Source organism: Arachis duranensis, chromosome 3 (assembly GCF_000817695.3).
Source record: "Arachis duranensis cultivar V14167 chromosome 3, aradu.V14167.gnm2.J7QH, whole genome shotgun sequence".
NCBI classification, from domain to species: domain Eukaryota; kingdom Viridiplantae; phylum Streptophyta; class Magnoliopsida; order Fabales; family Fabaceae; genus Arachis; species Arachis duranensis.
In genome coordinates, this window is record NC_029774.3 from 127,722,523 (window position 1) to 127,744,990 (window position 22,468).

Sequence of the window (22,468 nt, forward strand, 5' to 3'; positions counted from 1 at the left end):
ATTGGGCCCACAAGGCTTCTAAAATCGCTGGCCACGTTTTGCTTCAAGTGGACTAGGTGGCAGCAACGGCGCGTGCGCGTACTATGCGCGTGCGCGCCACCATACTTGTAGCAACTATGGCAAATCTTATATCGTTTCGAAGCCCCGGATGTTAGCTTTCTAACCCAACTGGAACCGCATCATTTGGACCTCTGTAGCTCAAGTTATGGTCGTTTAAGTGCGAAGAGGTCGGCTTGACAGCTTTCCGGTTCTTTCATTTCTTCATGAGTTCTCCAACTTTCCATGCTTCTTTCTTCATTCCCTTGATCCAATCTTTGCCTCCTAAACCTTAAATCACTTAACAAACATATCAAGGCATCTAATGGAATCAAGGTGAATTAAATTTATTCATTTTGAGACCTAAAAAGCATGTTTTCACTCTTAAGCACAATTAAAGGAGAAGTTATAAAACCATGCTATTTCATTGAATAAATGTGGGTAAAAGGTTATAAAATACCATAAAATCAATACAAGATAAACCGTCAAAACGGGGTTTGTCACATACCCAATCCATCAGCAGTATTGGAGTGCGCCACAGTATGACTTAGGAGAAGGAGGTTCTTTTAGTCAGTTGCTTGGGTTCATGGCTGCAGATGCAGGTCAATCACAATATGGCTATCATTATGATATCATGCCGGGTAGGTATTCCGTGGACGCAAGGATCCCGGGCTTCACTTCATCGGGTGCATCAGGAGGGTTGGTTTCCGGTGACTCTAGTAGAAGTGAAGATGGTCGAGGAGTTCTTAATAGTCAATATCCTCACCGTGTTTCAATGAGTCTAATTGAAGAAAATGCCAATACACTTGAGCAAGAGACTGATGAGTATCTTGTAGATGAACCAGATGACGAGGAAGATGAGGATGAAGAGTCCCGTAATGATGCACCAGATTGTGGGAACATTGCAAGTCCAAGTATTGCCTTAATGTTATTATATATAGTTATATTCATGTTAGGACACTCATTGTTACTATATTCATATGTGGTATCTCCAATTACTGCTGATATTGCACCTATCTTGATTGCTTAGCATATATGTAATTATATTCATGTTAGGTAACTTATTGTTATTATAATGATATGTGGTATCTCTAATTACTGCTGATATTGCACCTATCTTGATTGCTTAGCATGTATGTAATTATATTCATGTTAGGTAACTTATTGTTATTATAATGATATGTGGTTCTCTAATTACTGCTGATATTGCACCTATCTTGATTGCTTAGCATGTATGTAATTATATTCATGTTAGGTAACTTATTGATAAATTTGTGTACAGGTGAGGCACGTACTCCAGATGAAACAGACAAAGGCTACAATCTCAGGGTTGATCCTCCGCGACGTAGCGCTAATCGATTCACTCCATCTATGTTCAAAAAGGCCGCCAAAAAATGCAAGAATATTGTGAAAGATGTCAAGTGGACAATGAGAAAGTAGATATTGTGTTGTTAATATTTTCTATGTATTACCTAAGTTTTCTATGTATTCGTTAACTAGGACATGTAAACTTGCTATGCATCATTAATAATGACTTGGACAGGTTACAATGCTTCACATGTTGTTAACTTAATATAATGGACATTATCTTGAGTTACACATGTCACAAGAGTACGTTGATATAAATAACAATGTTCCAAAAAGAATGTTCACATATAATTCTACTGGACATAATAATATATAATTCTACTGAACATAATAATATATAAATCTACTGAGCATTAGGATCGGCAGGTGCACCAGATGACCGACGACATCTATTACGACTATGTCCCTCAGCACCACATTGCCTGCATCTCCGTGGAGGACGCAACATTCGCGTGTCCATCTCGTTCAAGAAGCGAGTCATCTTGGGGCGACCTTTGCCAACGCGTCTTAGGAATGGAGTGGGTACGAATCGTGGCCCGTTGTAAGCAGGCCACGTAGAAGGATTTCCCAGTGGCCTAAACCTAGCTCGGTAAACCCTTCAAACTTGGTCCATCTTATAGATATCATGCACGTACAGTTGCCAGTCCAGTCGTTGATTTGCACAACATGCAAACACATGTCGACACGGAATCCGGTCCACCTGAAACTCTCCACAGTCACATTGATGCCGACGGAGGTCGACTGCATACTCCAATCCACTAGGCATCTCTCGCACTTCAAGAAGATTGCGTGCACCCTTCAGCACAGAGTTAATACATTCGACTAGGTTTGTCATCATGTGACCCCATCGGTAACCACCGTCGATTGCCAATGTATACTGTTCCCGGGGGATTCGGTTTAACCAGTTGGTGTAAGCCTCACCCCGTTCTCGTAGACGCTGATAACGCACTTCGTACTCGCGCACCGTCCGGGAATATCCTAAGTAATAAGAAAAAACAAAAAATAATGGGAATTACATACACGTAACGAATGCCAAGCTACTAATAACAAACTTCAAATTACTCAATGTTACCTATATTAACCACAAGTTTCTGCAAGTACGGTGCCTTGAATTTTCTCAGAAAGTTTGACTCAATATGCCTGATGCAAAACATGTGGAAAGCTCTAGGAGGTGACCAAGCTCCATTACTCCGCTCCACAGCTGCATTGATTGACTCGTGTCGGTCAGATATCAGCCCCACACCATCCCTTGTCACAACATGTTGTCGTAGGTTACTGAGAAAGAAGTGCCACGCATCAGAAGTCTCTCCCTCGACAATAGCAAAAGCAATTGGGCAATGTTGTTGTTGCCGTCTTGTGAAACTGCCACTAATAGACAACCCTTATACTTTCCGTACAAGTGGGTCCCATCCACCTGCACAACTGGCTTACAATGCCTGAATGCTCTAATGCATGGGTAATAACTCCAAAAGACTCGATGCAATACCCGGATATCACTCACCAAGTCATCACCTTGATATGTAGGCATAGTCTCAAAATGGACGACAGCGGATGGCTCCTTATGACACATAGCCTCAAACCATATAGGCAACGCTTCGTACGATGCTTCCCAACCTCCAAATATTTTTTCTACGACCTTCTGCTTAGCCAACCATGCTTTCCGATAACTGACAGTGTAGTTGAACTTCGATTGCACTTCTGCAATAACTGATTTTACCTTTAGTGATGGGTCAGCCTCAACCAACGGCTTTATTGCTTCTGCAATTGTGTTTGAATCCAACTTCGAATGATCCTGAGAAATGGTGGATCTGGTACAAGTGTGACTACCGTTATACCTCCGTATAACCCAACAACGCTTTCTGCTGATCATGCTAACCCTGATAAGCCAATCACACCCAGACCCATACTGTGTACACTTCGCATAAAATGTCAACGGCTCCGACTTATATACCCGGTAGTCTACACTTCTTCGAATGTTATACTCCTTCATCGCCTTAATAACAGCTTCCCTAGAACCGAATTCCATCCCGACAGCAAATTCACCGTCTGCGACAATAGGACTTTTTGCCGCCGAAACACCCGGACAAAAAAAATTTATTAGACATATATTTAATAGCCAAATTTAAAGATAGATCAATATTCACTGCATCGTTTGTGATATAAATAAACTTTATATCAAGTTGTATCTCAGTCCAAATAAAATAAAGTGCTAAAAAGATAATTACCTAAATACTTAAGTCCATACTAATTTATATTTAACTAAACCAATAACAAATTAAAAAAAGATTATTATCTACAACTTACCTAAATAAGCACAACAAACAAATTGTAATTCGGTAGACATTTACATGTCACCTAACTTTCAAATCTACATCAATTATTAGAAAATTCTTATCTTTTTAATAAACATAGCCAATTACGTACCTACACTCGTATATTCCGGAAACTCCGGAACATGCATGGCTTCCAAATCTAACACTCGCATGAAAGATGGCTCCTCAAAGGACACTTCATTTACGAGTGCATTTGCCACGTCTGTCACATCTGGAGCCACAGTGCCATCCCCTTGCTGTTCATCCCCGTCTGAACCGACAACTTCGTAATTGCTTTCAAACTCTTCTTCACTGTCACTATTGTAATCTTCTCGTACAATATTCCGGTCGGACTCAGATTGTTCGAATTCCACATACAATTCAATAAACGAGATTCAGGCACGACTTTCAAAATACATTGAAAACATCTCTTGCAAACTCGCTTCGTCGGTGACATATTTGGCTTCAAATTGGACGAATCCACCGAACACCGGTATGGGATATCTGTATAAAATACAAGATATTTTTCTTGACATCTCAGAATCAATCTTCTCACAGATCACACCTTTGAACTCTTCAAATGAGATTGTGAAGGGAATAACAACATCTAACGGATTTTCACAAATAAATTTCACTCCCTCAGAAGTTTGTAACAAAATCTGACCAAAATAATACACTTTTAAAAGAACTCTATCATCCATCTCTCTCACTTACCTAAATAAGAACAGAAACTATAAAACCAAATTTTTTTATCTCATTTTACAGAAACTAAGAAGGACACAGGTAGAAGAAGAGAGGAGAAGAAGTGCTCGAGCAAGAAGAAGAAGAACCAGATCTGAAATCTTCTTCACAACACACACCCTTTCGTTCATATATATATACACCCATAAATCGGATCCAGCGATTACTTGCATCTGATTCAAAAAGTTATAATACTCAAATCGGACCATGCGACTACTACTTTTTTCGTTAACTCATAATTTAAATGCAGCCCTAAATCGGACCCTACGATTACTTATGTCTGATTCAAAAAAAATTATGAAACCCTAATTGGACCATGCGACTTCTCAAATCATTTTTTTATCAGTTTTTAAACACTCACAACACGGATGGTTCGATTAGAGTATTGCTGCGTTTTCAAATTTTTCCTTCAATGAAATCGGACCATCCGATTTTGGCACCCAATTTATTTATGAAGTAGTCGCACGGTCCGACTTCTACAACCTTTTACTGAGCAAAAACCTGCCCCACAATATGGTCTAGCTCCTATGTGACCCATATCCATGCGAAACACAACCATGGTCTCCATAACAAGAAAAAAGAGCCCCCTTTCGTCACCTCTCTGTTTAGACATTTTCGACCGATTACTTATTTTCTGAGACATCAACCTCTTCTTTGACCATATTTTTTTATTATACTACCAGTCTTTATTGATTTGACGTTTTAGTATCGAAATATTCAAGCTCTTTGATACTTTAAATTTGTCTTGGATCGAATCTTTTTCATTGCATAAAATTTTATGACGTCAACATAAAAGACATGTCGAATCTTCTGACACATCTCTATCTTTGGTAGCATCTTTTTTGTCCGACACAAAATGACTTCAATTCAAATTTTGCCCAATAACACTAATATAGAAAGATTTTAAACTTTTTTTAATTATTATACTTGTAAAATGTGTGATAATATCTAAATGCATAAAAAATACATATGAAAAAGAGATGGTTTGGATCCAGAAGTGTTTAAGATTAAAATGTACATGTGTAGTTCTCTTCTTCCCATTAATAAAGATAATTATTTTTGCATCTTTCCCATACAAAAATAAAGAAAGAAGCAAAATGAGAAAGAAATTAGACGAGATTAGCAGCGAGGCAACAAAGGAAGTGTTATTCGTTCAATAATCAGGATCAGGCAAAACTCTGTTGGTGGTGTCGTGGCGAGAACCCATCATCATCATAACCCTAAATTCTTCGAAATCGATCATGCCGTCACCGTCGCTGTCGACGCCGCTGATCATCCTCCTGCACTCTGCCAGCGTGCACTCCTCGCCGAGGCTCCTCATCACGGTGTTAAGCTCCTCCGCCGTGATGGAACCGTTACCATCAATGTCAAACACTGAGAAGGCCTCCTTCAGGTTCTCAAGGACCTCATCGGAATCCACGCCCTTTGTGTTCAGCTCGATGAACTCCTGGAGGCTGATGTAACCGTCGCCGTCGCCGTCAACCTCGCGGAGCATGTTGATGAGTTCTTGCTCCGTCGCCTTTTGCCCCAGGCTTCCCATTATGGCTCCAAGCTCCGATGCGTCGATCTTGCCGTCGCCGTTAACGTCGAATTTGTGGAAGACTTGTTCGAGCTCGGCGGCCATGCGGGTTCGTGACCGCACCGACATGGAGGTGGATCGTGACGGCGTGGATGACGGGATCAGGTCCTTGTTGCGATTAAACAGGGATCTTAGGCCCATGATTCTATGTTTTTTATTTTTAATTAAAATTTCCAATTTGTTGGAAATTTGAATGAAAGAGGATTTTGTTGGGGTTGGTTTTGGGAAGGAGAGAAATGAGGAGATTGGGAAAAATTGTTAACGGTGTTTGTGAGTGGGTGGGGGCTTCAATCTGTTTTGACTTTTGAGTTTTGACATAATGCGTGTCATTTTGCTATATTTGGGAATGGGAGCCGTTACAAATATAGTTAACATGTTCTGTTTCTTTTCTATTATACTATATTTTTCTCTCTAAATTTTTTTTTTTTTTTTAGAATATTAATCATCTTGGGAAAAAATTATATATATTATTTTCTTAAAATACTTAACTAATTTTCTTTTAGACAAAAAATTTGTTATTAGACGAAGAAAATTAACAATAATTAAGTTTTAAAGTGATCTTTAAGATTGGTATAGTACATTAAAATTATTTTAAAGATTTCAATTATATTAATTATATTTTTAAAATTGACAAAATTACACTACGTTAGTCTTTAATCTATTTTTTCGTTAATGGTTGACATGAATTTATGATATAGACTATTAATAACATGTGACACTTTATGATTTGATTACGTATAATGATATAATGATATAATGATGAGTTGATCAGTGACACATGACATACTAGCATAGATAATTGTGCCATATGTCACAATATTATTTAACTACATGTCAGTTCGTACCATGTGTGACAACATTATTCGTCCACGTGTCATTCACTATGTTATGATAGTAAATGTATCAAATTTGTCTAGAAAATGGATCCTCACAATTAATTATATAAGTGAGATCAAGAATAAATATAAAAGAGAAAGCAATGAAGAGTTAAAGATCACACTTTACACTCTCAATTTTTTTTAACAATTGAGAGGATCCATTTCAATTGTTCTATGACTTTGTATTAAATGACTTATTTTAGTCCTTGAAATTAAATATCATAGATCACTATATTTTTCTAATTATTTTTTATAAATTTAAAATTCTCAATATCTTTGAATGCACAAATTTAATTCTATTTTTTTACTTGTTTAAATGTAAGTGCTTTTGATAAATATTTTTAAGATTTTAGTTTTAATCATACAAATTTTTTTTCATAATAATTTAACACTAATAACTACACAATGTGGGCTAACTTTTCTTGCGTCAAGAAAATAAACCACACACTCACGTTAGATAAGATCATCAACTCATATGACTAAGTTATTATTTCTCCGAGTTAAGTACGATTTTGATCCTTAACGTAGAGGTCGAAAATTTATTTCGTCCACAACCTTTTTTCGCTACAAAATGGTTCCAAAGGTTTAATTTAGTTTTAAAATTGTTCTTCGAACAAAAATACCCCTCCCTCCCCTCTTCTTCCTCAATCTTCTTCCTCAACATTAACCAGAAGTAGAAGCAGAAGAGCAAACGCAGAAACAGAAGCAGACAAAAACAGAAATCAGAAGTAGAATAACAACAATCAAACAACAACAATCAGCAAAACAACAACAATAATAATGGATAATAAAATCAGAATGACAACAAAAACAGAATCAAAAGCAGAAGCAAAAACAGAAACAGGCAGAAACAGAAGCAACCAACGCATCAACAACAACAATGGAATAAAAGGAATAAACAAAAACAACCAGAAGAATCAACAACAACAACAACAACAACAACAACAACAACAACAACAACAACAACAACAACAACAACAACAACAACAACGGAATCCTTTAAATCTGAAAAATTAAAAAAAAGGAATAAAAAATTGAATCAGAGGGGAAGGGTTGCGGCGGTGGTGGGGAGGAGGGGCTGCGGCGGTAAACGGTAATGCGGTGTTGGTGGGCTACAAATCACCACGAGGAGGGCGCTGCACTGGTCGGTGACGCTGTGGTGGGATTCGTTCTTCTCTTCTCTTTCTCTCGCCCTCTGCTCTCTCCTCTCTTGCCGTTAGTGTATGTGCTGAGGAAGAAAGGAGCAGTGACATTTTCCCTCCCCCCTCTTCCCCCTCCTCTTCCCTGGAAACAACACCCCTCCTCCGATTCTTTTTCTCCCTCGTTCCTTTCTTTTTTTCTTTTTATTTTATAATTTTTTTAGTTAGGGGTAATTTGGTAATAAAAATAAAAAATTTGGTAAAAATGACGATTTTAAAACAAACTGAAACCTTCGGGACCATTTTGTAGTGAAAAAAAGACCGAAAATAAAATAAATTTTCGACCTCTACATTAGAGAGCAAAATCGTACTTAACCCTTGTTTCTCCTTATAAATACTCCTAACAACAATAAATTTTGGTATTTTTCAACCCAACGTTTATATAAATCAGATTAAACTCTTGCTGATTTAGACATCGGAGTTCATTGCAGTTATTCCCAACTATCGTCTTGAAGTTGACGTAAAGGGATTCAAGCACCCTCTTGTCAATTGTCATCCCCGACCTCTTTTCGCCTAGCCCATTTACACACGATCTGTTTTAAGTATGTCTCATAACAATGATTATGTTATATAATAAAAGAATTATATGATTGATTAAAAAATCATATTTTTTTAAGTAAAAAAAACCGTATATTTCATAGGAATCAAAAAAATAAAAAATGTGTATTTTTATTATTAATTTCTTGTTAAAACACACTATTTTTGGACGAAAATAAAAATATCTTTAATCAATCGATGTTAAATTATTGGAGAAAAAAAATTGTATAATTAAAACTAAGATCTTAAACATTTTATAAAAGTACTAGTATTTAAACAATAGGTAAATAAATAGATTTGAAATTAGTGCATCTAAATATACAAAAAATAAAAAATAGAAAAACTGAAATTTGGTACAAGATATTAAATTTTAGGAACTAAAACGAGTCTATTAATGTAAAGGGGAGTGTCAGGTAAACAATGACCATCTTGAACAACATGAATAACCACTAATTAAGTAAAAACACATTACACTTCTAAATTAACTATCTAAATCTTAATATTAAAATAACCATCTGTACACCTAGTAAAATGAACATCCGATATATCTATTGTTTACATTGTTTAATATTTTCATTGTCTACCTATATTTTTCCTATTGTAAAATAAGTATCCAATTTAGTGCATTTACAATTATGAGTTGATGACATAGCAGATGGCACATGAATGAATAGTATTGTGACACATGACATAAGATAATTTTATATTCAAAACCACGTTTACAAGCAATAATTCTCTTAGTTTCTGAGTTCACTAACTGGCATTTAGCCATTGACTCTAAACCATTATTTTTCTTCTACCAACTTTACCCTTTATAAATATCATTGTTTTATTTAAGAAATTATTATTATTTCTCTTTTATCTTTTTATAATATGATTTATTGATCCCATTAAATAAAATAAATTAAATAAAAAATTTAACCATAAATAATAATAATAATAATAATAATAATAATAATGATGATGATGATGATGATGATGATGATGATGATGATGATGATAATAATAATAGTAAAAAATTCTAACATACTAAAAAAAGTACGAAGAATACTAAAATACTGTATAAAAAACATACCAAAAAAAGTATCAAAAAATTAACATATTTAAAAAAATAACATAATTTAATGTCATATTTTTTTAATAATTACCTATTTAAAAATAATTTTAACTAATATTATTCAAATAATATTTATTTTATTAAAATCAATTTTGATATAAAATTATCAAACAAAATCAAGTTAACACAAACTCACTTCTACTCAAAATCAATTTTATAAAATTACCTTTCATTTAAACTTCACTTTAATTTGCCAAACGTCAATCCAAACACACAGAAAAGCCGTGTGGACAGAACAAAGAACCCTATGTAGATAGCACTTTGAAATTTGAACTCGCTTTGCAAGATATCTCTACCTTGGTGTACAAGGTTGTCAAACTTGCGAGTTTAGGTAAACTCGTGGAGCTGACTTAAACTCGACTCGTAAACTCATATGAGTTTATTTGTTATAATTGTTTTGTAAAAAATATATATCATGTATAATATATATGTTTACTCAATTATAGACATTAAAACTCAACAATTCCAACGTAAAAAAAATAAATTAACATAATATTACAATTATAACAAGTATTCTAGAACACACATTCAAATTCTTCAGTTATTACATAATTATCCACTAATGGTTACAAAGTTATCCACTATCAAAGTTAGTAAATTCAGATTTGAGATTTTAGAGTTTCAGACATTCAGATTCAATAACAAGTAATAATTAACTAACACTAACAAGTATCAACTACAAATTACAAGTAGTAACAATTAAGAATAGACTAAACTAACACTAACAAGTAACAACTACAACTACAACATGCAGCAATTCAGTAACTATTTTTTTAAAACATACCTAAATCTGAATGGCTAAATGGAGTAAGCTCAGTTGAGAAACCAGGCATTGTTGTGCTGTGCAAGCAGACAAGAACGAACGGCAGCAAAGTACACGATGAACTGGCAGAGGAAGCGACGACCAAAAGAGGTTGCGACGAATGACGGTAGCGTGGCGATGGAAGAGGTTCCACGAGTCCACGAGATTTGATGCATAACAGAGTCAATAGAGAGAAGAGTGAGAGAGTGAGAATGCGTGAGAGCGAGAGCGAGAGAGAGAGAGAGAGTGAGTGACAAGCTATTTGGGGAACGGCAAATGGCGAATGGCAACGAAGAGCAGACGAAACGCGAAGAGGGATTGAAAAAGAGAATGAGTGAGTGAGTGCGACGAGTAAAGTGAGGGAATTTAGCTATTTAGGATTCCGTTCATACGTTATTCCCTTTTTTCCTCTTTTTTTGCAGCCAAAACAGCTCTGTTTTTGCGAAGAAGGCCAACAAAGCAAACTCACTGACTCGCCTGTAAACTCGGGAGTTTGACCTAGTTTATGCAAATTTACCCAAGTTTACTCGAATCTACCCATAAACAAGTTTGTGTCCAAATTAACTCGATTCCACTACCTAAACTCGTACGAATTTACGAGTTAACTCAGAGTTTGACAACAATGTTGGTGTGTTTGTTTAAGCATTTGGCTGTTTCATTTGCCTTTAACATTGTTTCGTTTTGTTTATAATGCGAAGCCATTGGCCTTGTTCTACCAATAAGACCGAATTAAAGATGTATCATCTATTTTTTTTTATTGGAAGCTTTAATGACATCTAGTTCTTCAATTATTTCATTTGTTCAACATCTCAAGATGATAAATATCATCACCATGCATCCTTACTAGCAACGCAACGATACATAAAACAAAAAACTCATGCAACAAATCCATTAATACATACAAATCTTTACGACCATACACTGATCATATTATTTATCAAAACGCAACTACCCGAGAACAATCAGCGATAAAGGCTTTCAGATCTCAGGTTCTCCGCTATTTCAGTTTCCCATCGATCTCCATTCTCAAGTAGCTTCTCTTTGTCATAAAGTAGCTCCTGCAATGGTTAAACAGGCAACAAATAAGAAAGGAAAGGAACAGTAACAGGCATCCACCAACGAAGCATATTTGCATGATTGATCATGGATGAGAAAGAAATGAACCTCATGAGTCTCTGTAGCAAATTCAAAGTTTGGCCCTTCAACAATGGCATCAACAGGGCACGCCTCTTGACAAAATCCACAATAGATGCACTTGGTCATGTCAATATCATACCTGAGATTTAAGAAGTAAGACAGCAAGAAAGACGAGTGAAGGAAGTAGAAAAGGTCATAGGCAAAGGAGGTAATTCACCGAGTTGTCCTGCGACTGCCATCTTCTCGTTCCTCAGCCTCAATTGTGATTGCTTGTGCAGGACATATCTGATAGATAAAAGATACGTTACTTAAACACTGTTAGACAGACCCAATAAAAAATTTTGGAGAGAGAGAGAGAGAGAGGACAAAATGACAGTGATACAGTTGGAGGCTCTATTCAGAGACATGGAATATTCAGAGTATGAAAATTGACGCTCATTAATAAATCAGTTATCTTGAGTATCCAGCACTTTCAGAATTTCTAGAAGAAATGAGAGTTTCTACCAAATCGGCATCACTTGCCTATCATGTGATATTTATCTGCTTTCAAATTCACTATGTAGGGACATTACATGATTCACTCATTTGAGTTCACATCCTATGTTTAGAGACCTCATCCAGACATTCCTCTTGCACATCCTTCATCTTAATTTCTCACAATGACCCTAGCCTCTGATGTAGGAGATTCAGCAGTAATAACAGGAATATTTAACGCAATACTATTATCATAAAGAAAAATTTCCCTATCATCAGACTCCAAAGATTAAAGGGTTTGATAGTTCTCTGAGGATACCTCCGTATGGATCCCTAACTTGATACCCAAATTTAATTAATACAAAACAGACTTTTCAAAGTTGCAGATCAATTAGAATGATTTCAAGGACATGATCATTAACAATAGACTAATCTGCACACTATATGTGACTAACCTACAACCAACATAAAATTTAAACAAATTTGAAAAGGTTAGTATTAGAACAGGTTAGACGCTATCATGCATATGCCATACAGCAGTAACCACACACTCAAACACCACTGTCAAACCAAAATTATGAGATCCGAAAAATAATAAAATCCTTACAGCTTCACAAAGTTTGCAAGCAATGCAGCGTTCCTCTCCCGTTGGATATCGTCGCAGTGCATGTTCACCACGGAAACGAGGGCTCAAAGGGCCTTTCTCAAATGGATAATTGATCTGAATTATAGAAATCATGCTTTAAACTAGAATCTTTAATGGTTTTGACTTTTTACCATTTGTTAGACAACACTTACTGTGACTTTTGTGTCAAAGAAGTATTTCAGCGTTAACATTAGACCCCGAACCATTTCAGTCAGAAACAGGGTATTGATGCTACGCTCAAAAACTGCAGGCATAGGATTAATAAAAAAGTCAATTTACATTTAATGGGCAAGAGAAAGAAAACAGAGAATGTTAGATTCGCAAATAAATACCAGAACTCCAATCCTTTGAAAGTTCCTTAGCTAGTTGCTCTCTTTCTTCATCATCTGCAGTTTGTGCAGAAGAAAATTAAGATATATACAAATACACATGGAAAGCAGTTAGGATTCAAGTAGATTTCTAAATAGACACATAAAAATGATAGTACTGTAGAAGGTATTACATCAACTAAGATGGATCATCTTTATTCAATCTAACCATTTTTTTAGAAACTGCTTCCTTGACCTGCTTAATTGGATTAATGCTTTCAAAAAAAATTTTTTTGGTGGGGGGGGCACATGTGAGTCCAACTCATTAACACCTTCAACTTCCAAGCAACCATATTGACCCATCCAAAGAACCAAATACTAGATCATGATTGTCATAAAACCGATTTGGCATATAAAACAACCAAAATTCATTTAAGATTGTTCTCAACAATTCCGCAAGCTAACCTTCCATATAAATGAAGGAAATATTTGGGCGAATTGGCGAGGAAAAAGACAAGACCTTTTTTGGTAGAGAAGGAGTGCGCATTGAATTGCAGGGCATAGTTTTGTGAGTTATGCAGCCCTTGACCAGCTACAGCCTAAACAAAGCAGAACAACGAGGGATAAATGCCAATAGTTAGCTAGTAAAGAAGAAGAAAATTAGACCATAAATCTTAATGCCTTAATAGGGAATCAAATCATAAAAGAAAAAAAAAATCTGGTTACCTGCTGAAATCAACGAAACGAAATTAGGATGCTAGGGGAAGATATTCACTGTATACAAATAATCATTTGGGTCTCTTAACTTCCCCAACATCTAATTCCGAGTTTTGTCTTCTTACTTTTTAAATTCAAACAAACAATACAGGGAACTAGAATTTATGATTCATGAATGGAAAATCAAATGAATCATACCAGCTGGCGGGTACGAAGAGCAAGAAGTGACTTCCGAGCCAAGAATGCTGCCATTTCTACCAAGCCAGGTGCAACGACAAGCTACTGTCCCAAAACCGGAGAATTAAAGATAAAAATAAAATCTGGAACGGTTCTTACACTGTTTATTTCAAATTACTAAATAAACAAGTTTGGTCTAATCAAAGGAAATTGATAAAATCAAAATACAGAGATAGCGAAGACTTGCACGAATTTATTACCAAGAACCCTAAGATAAGAGATTTGAGTTGGATAGTGATTATTTTCAAATCGAAATCGTTATCGGAGCTATGTATTAAACCCTAATTGAATCACATTGTGCAAGGGGAAAAGGAAAGTAAAATGGAAATAAGGGAAAGTGTGGTACCAGCAGCGGTAACGTGGATTCCTTCTTCTCTGCAACTCTTTCAGGTTAATGCTGTGTTGCGATTTCGTGGTTCAGAAATGGGGAATGCAAATTCGGGAATCAATTAATCAAAGATGCCAAACAGCCGATTAAGGCAATATTATTTTTGGGCCGCCGTGAACCGACCTAATATGTTTTGGTCACATATATTTGGGCCTGGATTTCTGCTTACATGTGTACCCATTACGTTTGGGCCTAGAAAAGGCCCAAATAATGGGCAGAAACAGAAGCAGAGCAGTGAGATAGCGTGCACGTCACGCACCTAAGCACAGCCGTTTGGGTTGGGTTTCGCTGATCATCATCTACCACCTACTGCCGAGAACTCAAAAATATTCCTTAATCCCCTTTCTTCTTTGCTTCTTTCTCACTTCTTCTTCTGTTTTCAGATCAAGCTAACTTCAGGTGATTCATTCCTTCTCTTCTGTTCCCTTCCCTTTTCGTTTCTCTATTTCCCTGCTAATTCCAATTTGTTTGGTTCAATTCCCTAAATCCAATCTTCCCCTTCCATGCAACTGGACTATACTATGATAGTGTTTCTGCCACCTAGGGAATCGGAATGCTTCGCACGCTTCCCTTTCTCCTAGGGTTTCGTCTAATTTTGATTCCAGCTAATGGTGGTTTACTCTTGTTACAGGGTGCAGTAAGGGTTGATCCTCTTGTCTAATAATCACAGCAATAGCAAAAAATGGTATGCTTTCTAATGTAATATTGCCACAAAGGATAATTTATATTGTTTAGTTCTTATTGATGATTTATCTCAGCTCCTTTTTTGCTGTTCTGATTGCGTGCAAAGATGTAGAATATGGATGTAGTGATGATGATGATGATGATGATCTTGTGGTTTAATTTTAATTTATCTATCTACTGGGCTCTACACTTGTCACAGTTTTTTGATGGATATGGATATCATGGGACATCATTTGAGCAGACTTACCGATGTTACCCTGCTTCGTTTATTGAGAAGGTTAGCATTAACTTTATGCATCCCTTGCTAAGTTTTTCTTGGCAATTAAATATGAGATTTCAATTCTAAGGATCACCAATCAAATTGGCTTAACCTGTAACAGCTAATGCATAGAGTTTGTAGGTATCTTAAAACAAATATTTCTTAAAGTAATCTTACTTTTTCTGGTTCTTTCTCTTTTTCTCCTATTAAACTTGCAGCCCCAACTCGAAAGTGGTGATAAAAGTAAGTTTCTGTGTCCATGCTTGATCTGATTGGAATATTATGTGTTGTTTGTTCCCTTTCTGAGATAAAAATCAAATTCTTTTCTTTTCTTTTGTGCTTCAGTTATAATGCCTCCATCAGCACTTGATCGTCTAGGTAAGTTATGTTACCTCTTTGCTCTTTCAGTCTTTGTATATGTTACATAGTGTTTTTCCCCCCACATGATTGATGAGTCTATAGTACTAATATCAATTTTAATTTGCAGCATCACTGCATATTGATTATCCAATGTTGTTTGAACTTCGGAATGATGCTGCTGAGCGGGTTTCTCACTGTGGAGTTTTGGAGTTCATAGCAGAAGAAGGCATGATATACATGCCATATTGGGTAGGCATTCAAAAGTAATTGTTAGTGAATATGCTTGTTAGCTTGTTCACTTGGTTGGTTCTACCTTGAATTTTAGTTCTTCTAGTAGATGGTGCTTCTTCTAAGTTAGTTGATTTACAGATGATGGAGAACATGCTTCTACAAGAGGGGAGCATTGTAAGAGTGAAAAATGTGACCCTACCGAAGGGGACATATGTTAAGTTACAGCCTCACACAAAGGATTTCTTGGATATTTCTAATCCTAAAGCTATGTGAGTGGTTATTATGTTCTTGGATGTAAGATTAATATGGCTATACTATTACTTGATCAATGTGAGTGTCTATTGCAAGGGTGGAATTTTGGTATTTTGATAGTTTCATTACCAAGTAGCCATCAGAAGCTTTTGGTAGGAATTTTTTTATGTTTGGTGCAAAACTTCGGATTTGAAAATTGAGCTGGACCTTATCCCCCCCACACAAAAAAGAAAGATGGCATGTTAATCCATGTTTGGTGGTTGTTTATAAAGAGATAAAGGGAATCTTATTTGGTGGTTATATTGATATATCAGTGACTTCTCATTTCCTGATTTCAAGAACATTTGCATGTTTGGTGATTGATATCTATATATAAAATGGCGTACAGCTTATATTACTGTTTATTAAATTCCTGTAGACAAGTGGACCTAGGAAGTAATTATTGCTTGTTCCCTATGGTTTTGTATTGTTTTGTTTGTGTCTTCACATCGCCATTAGTTCTGTATTTTATTTCCATACTGGCTGGCATTAGATCTTCATGTAGATATCTGTACTTTTTAATGCAGATTAGAAACAACATTGAGGAATTTTTCCTGCTTGACCACCGGAGATAGCATTATGGTTGCTTACAACAACAAGAAGTATTACATAGATATTATAGAAACAAAGCCTGCCAATGCTATAAGCATCATTGAGACTGACTGTGAGGTGGACTTTGCTCCTCCTCTAGATTATAAGGAACCTGAAAAGCCCTCTCTACCAGCTTCTTCTGGCAAGGCAGCTACTGGTACGTAGCATGAACTTTTTTGTGTGTTGTGTGCATATGGGGCTCTCTCTCCAGATTGATTTCCTCTCTCACTGTGGCAGTTCCACAGTACTTTAGAAAAAAGTATTGACAGAGGGTAATGTGGAAAATATTATTGTTTAACTATCTTACCAAGACTTGGAAATTTTGTGGTAACAAATACTTGTTGAAGTTGAAGCTCGTGTTGTTTACATACATTGATGCTCCTCAATAGTCAAGATCACAGTATTAGTGCTTCTTCTGTTTTGAAGACTTCAACTTGTATTTATTTATTTATTTCTACAGTTGAAGAGACCCCTGCTGAGACTGAGCCCAAGTTTAACCCATTTTCTGGCGCTGGGAGACGCTTGGATGGAAAGCCATTGAACTATCAGCCTCCTCCGGTTTCTTCTTCGGGTTCTAAGGACAAGAAACCTGATGTTCCAAATGCTAATTCACAGTCGTCTGCAGCGTCTAGTTCACAAAGTAATGCTCGTCAAGCTCAGGGCAAGCTTGTGTTTGGGTCAAATGCAAACCGTACTAAAGATACGGGAAAAGTAATTCTGCAACTTCTTGCTTATATTTCAAATCATATGCTATCTTCGAACTCATTGTGCCTTGTGTTCTTTGATGGACTGCTAAGTTCTACAATTTGTGTCTTTGCAGGCAAAACAGTCAAAAGAAGAGCCACCTAAAGAGAAAGAAGAAAATAAATTTCAGCCTTTCACTGGAAAGAAGTATTCTTTACGGGGTTAATTTATATAATATCATTGCTTTCATAACTTTATAATGTAATTTATTTCGTTCATCGGTGCAAGGATCCCGGTCTACTGCAGAACTATGTATTTTTCAGTGTAGTATAAGCAGATTATAAGACCCAGTAGACGCTACAAATTACCTCAGTTTCCTTGATGGTTTGTGGATGAAAGTTCTTGACAACTGAAGAAAGTTTTCAATCATGTTTTGTGTGGGAGGTAACCATGCTCGAATTATTTTGCTTGTGATATTAAAGAAGGGTGCGAGTAATTTAATTGGCTTCTTTCCAATTAGTGAATTGACTTTCATTTTTTATTCGTCAATTTATTTATTATATTTCTAGAAATTGAAGATATAATAACTAATTAGAATGATATATAATTAGATTGTTTGGGCACAATAATTAAACTACGAGTGATTTATAGTTAGTTTTTAGGATTGGAAGAGAAATGTCGTATGCAAGATGAAACAGTATACTTTCGACTTTAGTTGTTGAAAACAATTGAAGCCTTCTACTTCTAGCTGTTCAGCGGAATTAGCTTACAGTTTTTCTGCTGGCACCGATCTTTGATTGGTACGAGGAAAGTAATCAAATTAAAGGCCAAAAATTAGTACTGTTTATATGACGAGATCAAAGCCGAACGAAGTCTATAAACAAAGTAGCTGCATTACAAGAGTGAGGTGGATTTGTTGGAAGTTGGAATCTAGCACTTGTGAGGAATCTATCTTCCTCTTTTTTTTTATTATGTAATGCTACATCGATCCCAGAAAACTATTTGACAATAGTGGCATTAATGAGTATGTCATATCACTTTATTAAAATTTGAACTCTTTGGTATCTTTTCCTTTATAAATTAGAAACTTCAGATAAAAAATCAATAAATAAATAAATAAAAGTCGAAAAATTTTTTATGGCTCTCCTTTCCCATATAGATATTGGGGTAAATCAAACTTCCCCCTTTATAAATGTTGTTTGTTTACTCTTTTAAATCTTTTTAGTTACTAAATTAACATTTTCTTTAAAAATATATCGTACTAACTATAAAAGGAAATATTTAAAACAACTAACTTCTCAAATCGCGAGGAAAGGTCTTGAATCAAATAAAGTAACCAGCTCTAGCATATTTTGTTACTATACTACCTCGTTACAATGTGGAATAATAAAATTAGATTTCAATTTACTAAACCAAGCAGCTAAATGACAAATATGAAAGACAATAGTAGTTTCATTGTGCGATAAATTAGTCATATCGAGAGAGGGTTCATGCTTATTAACATGGTTTCTGTAACACATGAATGATGATATCTTAAACCGAACTATCATGATTAGATTAGATATTAGTGCCCCATTACTTAATTAGTTTATGTAACACAAACACGCATATGCAAATGCAGAGTATTGTAGACATGTAATTCAGTAATTGAAGAACCGAATTGTCGTAAAGCAAGAATCTATCGAAAAAGTCAATGGCATCATACCCACATGGATTTTCTCTGTAACTAAGACTCCAGTGTCCCCACTCCGTCATCAAAATTATTAACATCTTTAATTAATTAAACAGATACATACAAATAATTGAGAACCGCCACTTGGTGCACACATCCACTACCTTCTCTCTCTTCTTCTCTCTATCAATTGGTGCACGGATAAAGCAATAACACGGTAAAGTTTCACACTTTTCCCCCATTTCCATTTGCTTCTCATCTGGGTCACACGGGAAAACAATTGAGATGGAAGACAGAGAGAATTGACTTGAACTGCAAGATAGTCCAAGGAGAAGAAGAGCGAAAGATTGGATTTCTTTTTGCAGAAGTAGAGAATAAGAGTGATTGTTGATGATGGAGTCTTCGAAGGCTCTGCGGTTCATAACACACCAATCGTTGTTCTCGACCGTTCGATCTGGGAACCTTGATGAGCTGAAGAAGCTGGTGGAGCAGCTAATCTGAAGGACGTGTTCAGCTTCTTGCTCAAACTCTGTGACTTCGAGATAGTGAAGATCAGGTCCAAGTCTGACATGAACGCCTTTCATGTTGCAGCCAAGCGTGGTCATCTTGGTAATTCCTCTTTCTTTCTTTCAATTTTTTTTGTATGTTCTTCAATTGGGTATATGATATATTCACCTTGGAATAACTTCTTCTATTTCTTATTGTTGATTCTTGATTCTTTCATTCAGTAATTGAAGCAAATGTTACAATCTTTATCTTTAAAAATCTTGCTATTGTCTTATTAGGTCCTTCAAAAATCGAAATTAGGAAGAAAGGGTGATTAACATGCTTTAATTGTTATTCATAATAAGGATTTAAATTATGTTATATTAACATGTTAACAGATATTGTGAGGGAGTTTTTGAGTACTTGGCCAGAGCTTTGTAAGTTATGTGACTCATCAAACACCAGCCCGCTATATGCGGCTGCTGTTCAAGATCATCTGGATGTGGTCAATGCTATCTTGGATGTGGACGCCAGTTCCATGATGATAGTTAGGAAAAATGGGAAAACTTCCCTGCACAATGCTGCTAGGTATGGTATGGTTCGAATTGTGAAAGTTCTTATTGCCCGGGATCCAGCAATAGTCTCCATCAAAGATAAAAAAGGTCAAACTGCACTTCACATGGCTGTCAAAGGACAGTGTAGTGCAGTGGTGGAGGAGATATTACAAGCTGATCCAACTATACTGAACGAACGGGACAAGAAAGGCAATACAGCTCTTCACATGGCTACTAGGAAAGGCCGTGAGCAGGTTGATCTTACTTCCCGTCGACCACAATTGTTGATTTCCGTACCATGTTTGCTTGTTGTTTTCATTATATTCCTATCTTTCTTCATATTCCATACTTTGTGGCGAGGATATTTGTGAATTTCAACTATTAAGTTGCTAATACCAAAAAAATTATTGATCTTCCTATATAGTTGGTTATACACCCATGACTATGTGTTTGATGGTAGGTCCCCTTTGCACTCTTTCTTTGTTGAGTGAGAGCACTGCTTTTAACTCAACCGCTCTCTTTTATTTGAGTTTTGGACATCCCCTTGTAAAGATATTAAGGAATGGCCTAACACATGGTAACATAAGGAGCTACATACTTATTCAAAACTTTGCTATGTGATTTGATTTGTATTTTTTGATACAATATACCTAATGACTCAGTTGTTTAAATTTACACGATTGACACCCACTCTTTCGAAGGACCTTTCCTCTTATTCATTTTTGCTCCATTTACTAACATGTTTCTCCTGTTCTCAGATTGTGGCCCTTTTGCTATGCTATACCGCCATGGAAGTTAACGCCATCAATAAGCAGCAGGAAACAGCTTTGGATTTGGCAGATAAACTGCCGTATGGAGATCCGTCTTTGGTAATTAAGGAAGCCCTTGCAGAGTATGGTGCCAAGCATGCCAGGAATGTCGGAAAAATAGATGAAGCCATGGAACTCAAAAGAACTGTCAGTGACATAAAACATGAGGTGCAGTCACAACTTATACAAAATGAAACTACTCGTAGACGAGTTTCTGGAATTGCCAAGGAACTGAAGAAACTTCATAGGGAAGCAGTTCAGAACACCATTAATTCTGTCACAGTCGTGGCTGTCCTTTTTGCCTCAATAGCATTCCTGGCCATATTCAATTTGCCTGGTCAGTATATAACAGGAGGATCAGATGCAGGGAAGGCCAATATTGCCAATCGTCTTGGCTTCAAAGTTTTCTGCCTTCTGAATTCTACATCTCTCTTCATCTCACTTGCAGTCGTCGTAGTTCAAATCACTTTAGTAGCATGGGACACAAGGGCTCAAAGGCAGGTTGTATCAGTGGTTAACAAGCTAATGTGGGCTGCATGTGCTTGCACATGTGGTGCTTTTCTTGCAATAGCTTTTGAAGTTGTTGGAGAACACACATGGATGGCCTTGACCATCACCATTTTGGGAGTACCAATTCTAGTTGGAACACTAGCAAGCTTGTGCTACTTTGTTTTTCGACAACATTTTGGTGTTTTCCGCAGCGATTCACAGAGGCGAATCAAGAGAGCTAGCGGAAGCAAATCTTTTTCATGGTCGTACTCTGCAAATATATCAGACTTGGACGAATATAATTCCGACATTGAAAAGATCTATGCTCTGTGAGAACATACATAGCATCGGATGCAACTTTTTACTGAAACTGAGGTGAAAATGTTAGAGCAGTAGAATGGAGTATTCACCTGTTTTCAGATGAAGTTTCAGGTTGTAGTAGGCTGTGCAAATCTGTTTAATTTGCTCATATCTTGATTGTTAAGATCAATAATCAGCTCTCGGATGTAGATTTGTGTATATTATATTATAAGTGATGGAAAGGAAGTGCACTAAAGTTTTAAATTTGGAATAAGAAATTTCATCATAACACGAAATCCATCTAAATCTCCTCTAGTACTATTGGCAAACTTTAATGATTGTTTGTATCAACATAAGAAACTGCTTTTGAAATATGCTTTTTAATGTGTTTGTTTCAACTTTCAAAACCCTGTTTTTTACAGAAAAGTGAACTTTCTATGCCACAAGGAAAATTATAAGTTGAAACTTGAAAATAAAATATCAGTTTAGAAAGCTTCTTTCCATACAAGATCGATTTGGTTTAAGCAAAAAATTAGACTTCGAGAAACAAAATATAAAAATGGTGTGTGAAAAGTTTTCTGA

At 36.1% G+C, this 22,468-nt stretch overlaps 5 protein-coding genes across 6 annotated transcripts; 2 read left to right on the forward strand and 3 right to left on the reverse strand.

Moving 5' to 3' along the window:
* Nucleotides 1-1,747: 1,747 nt before the first annotated feature.
* On the reverse strand, nt 1,748-3,430 carry LOC107481411 (uncharacterized). The gene is made up of 4 exons (XM_016101690.1): nt 2,664-3,430; nt 2,477-2,544; nt 2,040-2,382; nt 1,748-1,985 (listed from the first exon to the last, which is right to left on the reverse strand). The coding sequence occupies exons 1-4, from the start codon at nt 3,428-3,430 to the stop codon at nt 1,748-1,750; spliced, it is 1,416 nt and encodes a 471-aa protein (XP_015957176.1).
* Nucleotides 3,431-5,441: 2,011 nt separating this feature from the next.
* On the reverse strand, nt 5,442-6,357 carry LOC107481422 (probable calcium-binding protein CML25). The gene has a single exon (XM_016101699.3). The coding sequence runs from the start codon at nt 6,175-6,177 to the stop codon at nt 5,611-5,613; it is 567 nt and encodes a 188-aa protein (XP_015957185.1). The 5' UTR covers nt 6,178-6,357; the 3' UTR covers nt 5,442-5,610.
* Nucleotides 6,358-11,349: 4,992 nt separating this feature from the next.
* On the reverse strand, nt 11,350-14,555 carry LOC107481457 (NADH dehydrogenase [ubiquinone] iron-sulfur protein 8, mitochondrial). 2 transcript variants are annotated; one of them, XM_016101734.3, is made up of 9 exons: nt 14,435-14,555; nt 14,050-14,130; nt 13,655-13,733; nt 13,159-13,212; nt 12,979-13,070; nt 12,788-12,901; nt 11,924-11,991; nt 11,734-11,845; nt 11,350-11,627 (listed from the first exon to the last, which is right to left on the reverse strand). In XM_016101734.3, the coding sequence occupies exons 2-9, from the start codon at nt 14,101-14,103 to the stop codon at nt 11,532-11,534; spliced, it is 669 nt and encodes a 222-aa protein (XP_015957220.1). In that variant the 5' UTR covers nt 14,104-14,130; nt 14,435-14,555; the 3' UTR covers nt 11,350-11,531. The 2 variants fall into 2 exon arrangements, with proteins under 2 accessions (XP_015957220.1, XP_015957219.1); XM_016101733.3 differs by having other exon boundaries at nt 14,050-14,133.
* A 171-nt stretch (nt 14,556-14,726) lies between these two features.
* On the forward strand, nt 14,727-18,095 carry LOC107481456 (uncharacterized). The gene is made up of 10 exons (XM_016101732.3): nt 14,727-14,875; nt 15,108-15,161; nt 15,360-15,437; nt 15,638-15,662; nt 15,765-15,797; nt 15,907-16,028; nt 16,149-16,279; nt 16,829-17,049; nt 17,353-17,603; nt 17,713-18,095. Exons 2-10 carry the CDS (start codon nt 15,159-15,161, stop codon nt 17,800-17,802), a joined length of 954 nt encoding a protein of 317 aa, XP_015957218.1. The 5' UTR covers nt 14,727-14,875; nt 15,108-15,158; the 3' UTR covers nt 17,803-18,095.
* Nucleotides 18,096-19,373: 1,278 nt separating this feature from the next.
* On the forward strand, nt 19,374-22,184 carry LOC107481460 (ankyrin repeat-containing protein At2g01680). The gene is given in 4 exon segments (XM_016101736.3): nt 19,374-19,732; nt 19,735-19,857; nt 20,133-20,542; nt 21,047-22,184. Coding segments are annotated over 4 exon segments (1,500 nt in total). The 5' UTR covers nt 19,374-19,638; the 3' UTR covers nt 21,920-22,184.
* The last annotated feature ends 284 nt before the right edge of the window (nt 22,185-22,468 follow it).

Bases quoted from the DNA above. Each gene is read 5' to 3' on its own strand.
- LOC107481411 (XM_016101690.1), bottom strand. From the start codon at position 3,430: ATGGAATTCGGTTCTAGGGAAGCTGTTATTAAGGCGATGAAGGAGTAT. The intron at 2,545-2,663 runs GTTGTGACAAGG...GTTTTGCATCAG, and splicing joins TCAGTAACCTACGACAACAT to GCATATTGAGTCAAACTTTC. The intron at 1,986-2,039 runs GTACGTGCATGA...TTACCGAGCTAG, and splicing joins CAACGACTGGACTGGCAACT to GTTTAGGCCACTGGGAAATC.
- LOC107481422 (XM_016101699.3), bottom strand. From the start codon at position 6,177: ATGGGCCTAAGATCCCTGTTTAATCGCAACAAGGACCTGATCCCGTCA.
- LOC107481457 (XM_016101734.3), bottom strand. From the start codon at position 14,103: ATGGCAGCATTCTTGGCTCGGAAGTCACTTCTTGCTCTTCGTACCCGC. The intron at 12,902-12,978 runs GTAAGTGTTGTC...TCTATAATTCAG, and splicing joins TCTTTGACACAAAAGTCACA to ATCAATTATCCATTTGAGAA. The intron at 11,846-11,923 runs GTGAATTACCTC...CTTAAATCTCAG, and splicing joins GGCAGTCGCAGGACAACTCG to GTATGATATTGACATGACCA.
- LOC107481456 (XM_016101732.3), top strand. The intron at 15,438-15,637 runs GTTAGCATTAAC...TTAAACTTGCAG, and splicing joins CTGCTTCGTTTATTGAGAAG to CCCCAACTCGAAAGTGGTGA. The intron at 16,029-16,148 runs GTAGGCATTCAA...GTTGATTTACAG, and splicing joins TGATATACATGCCATATTGG to ATGATGGAGAACATGCTTCT.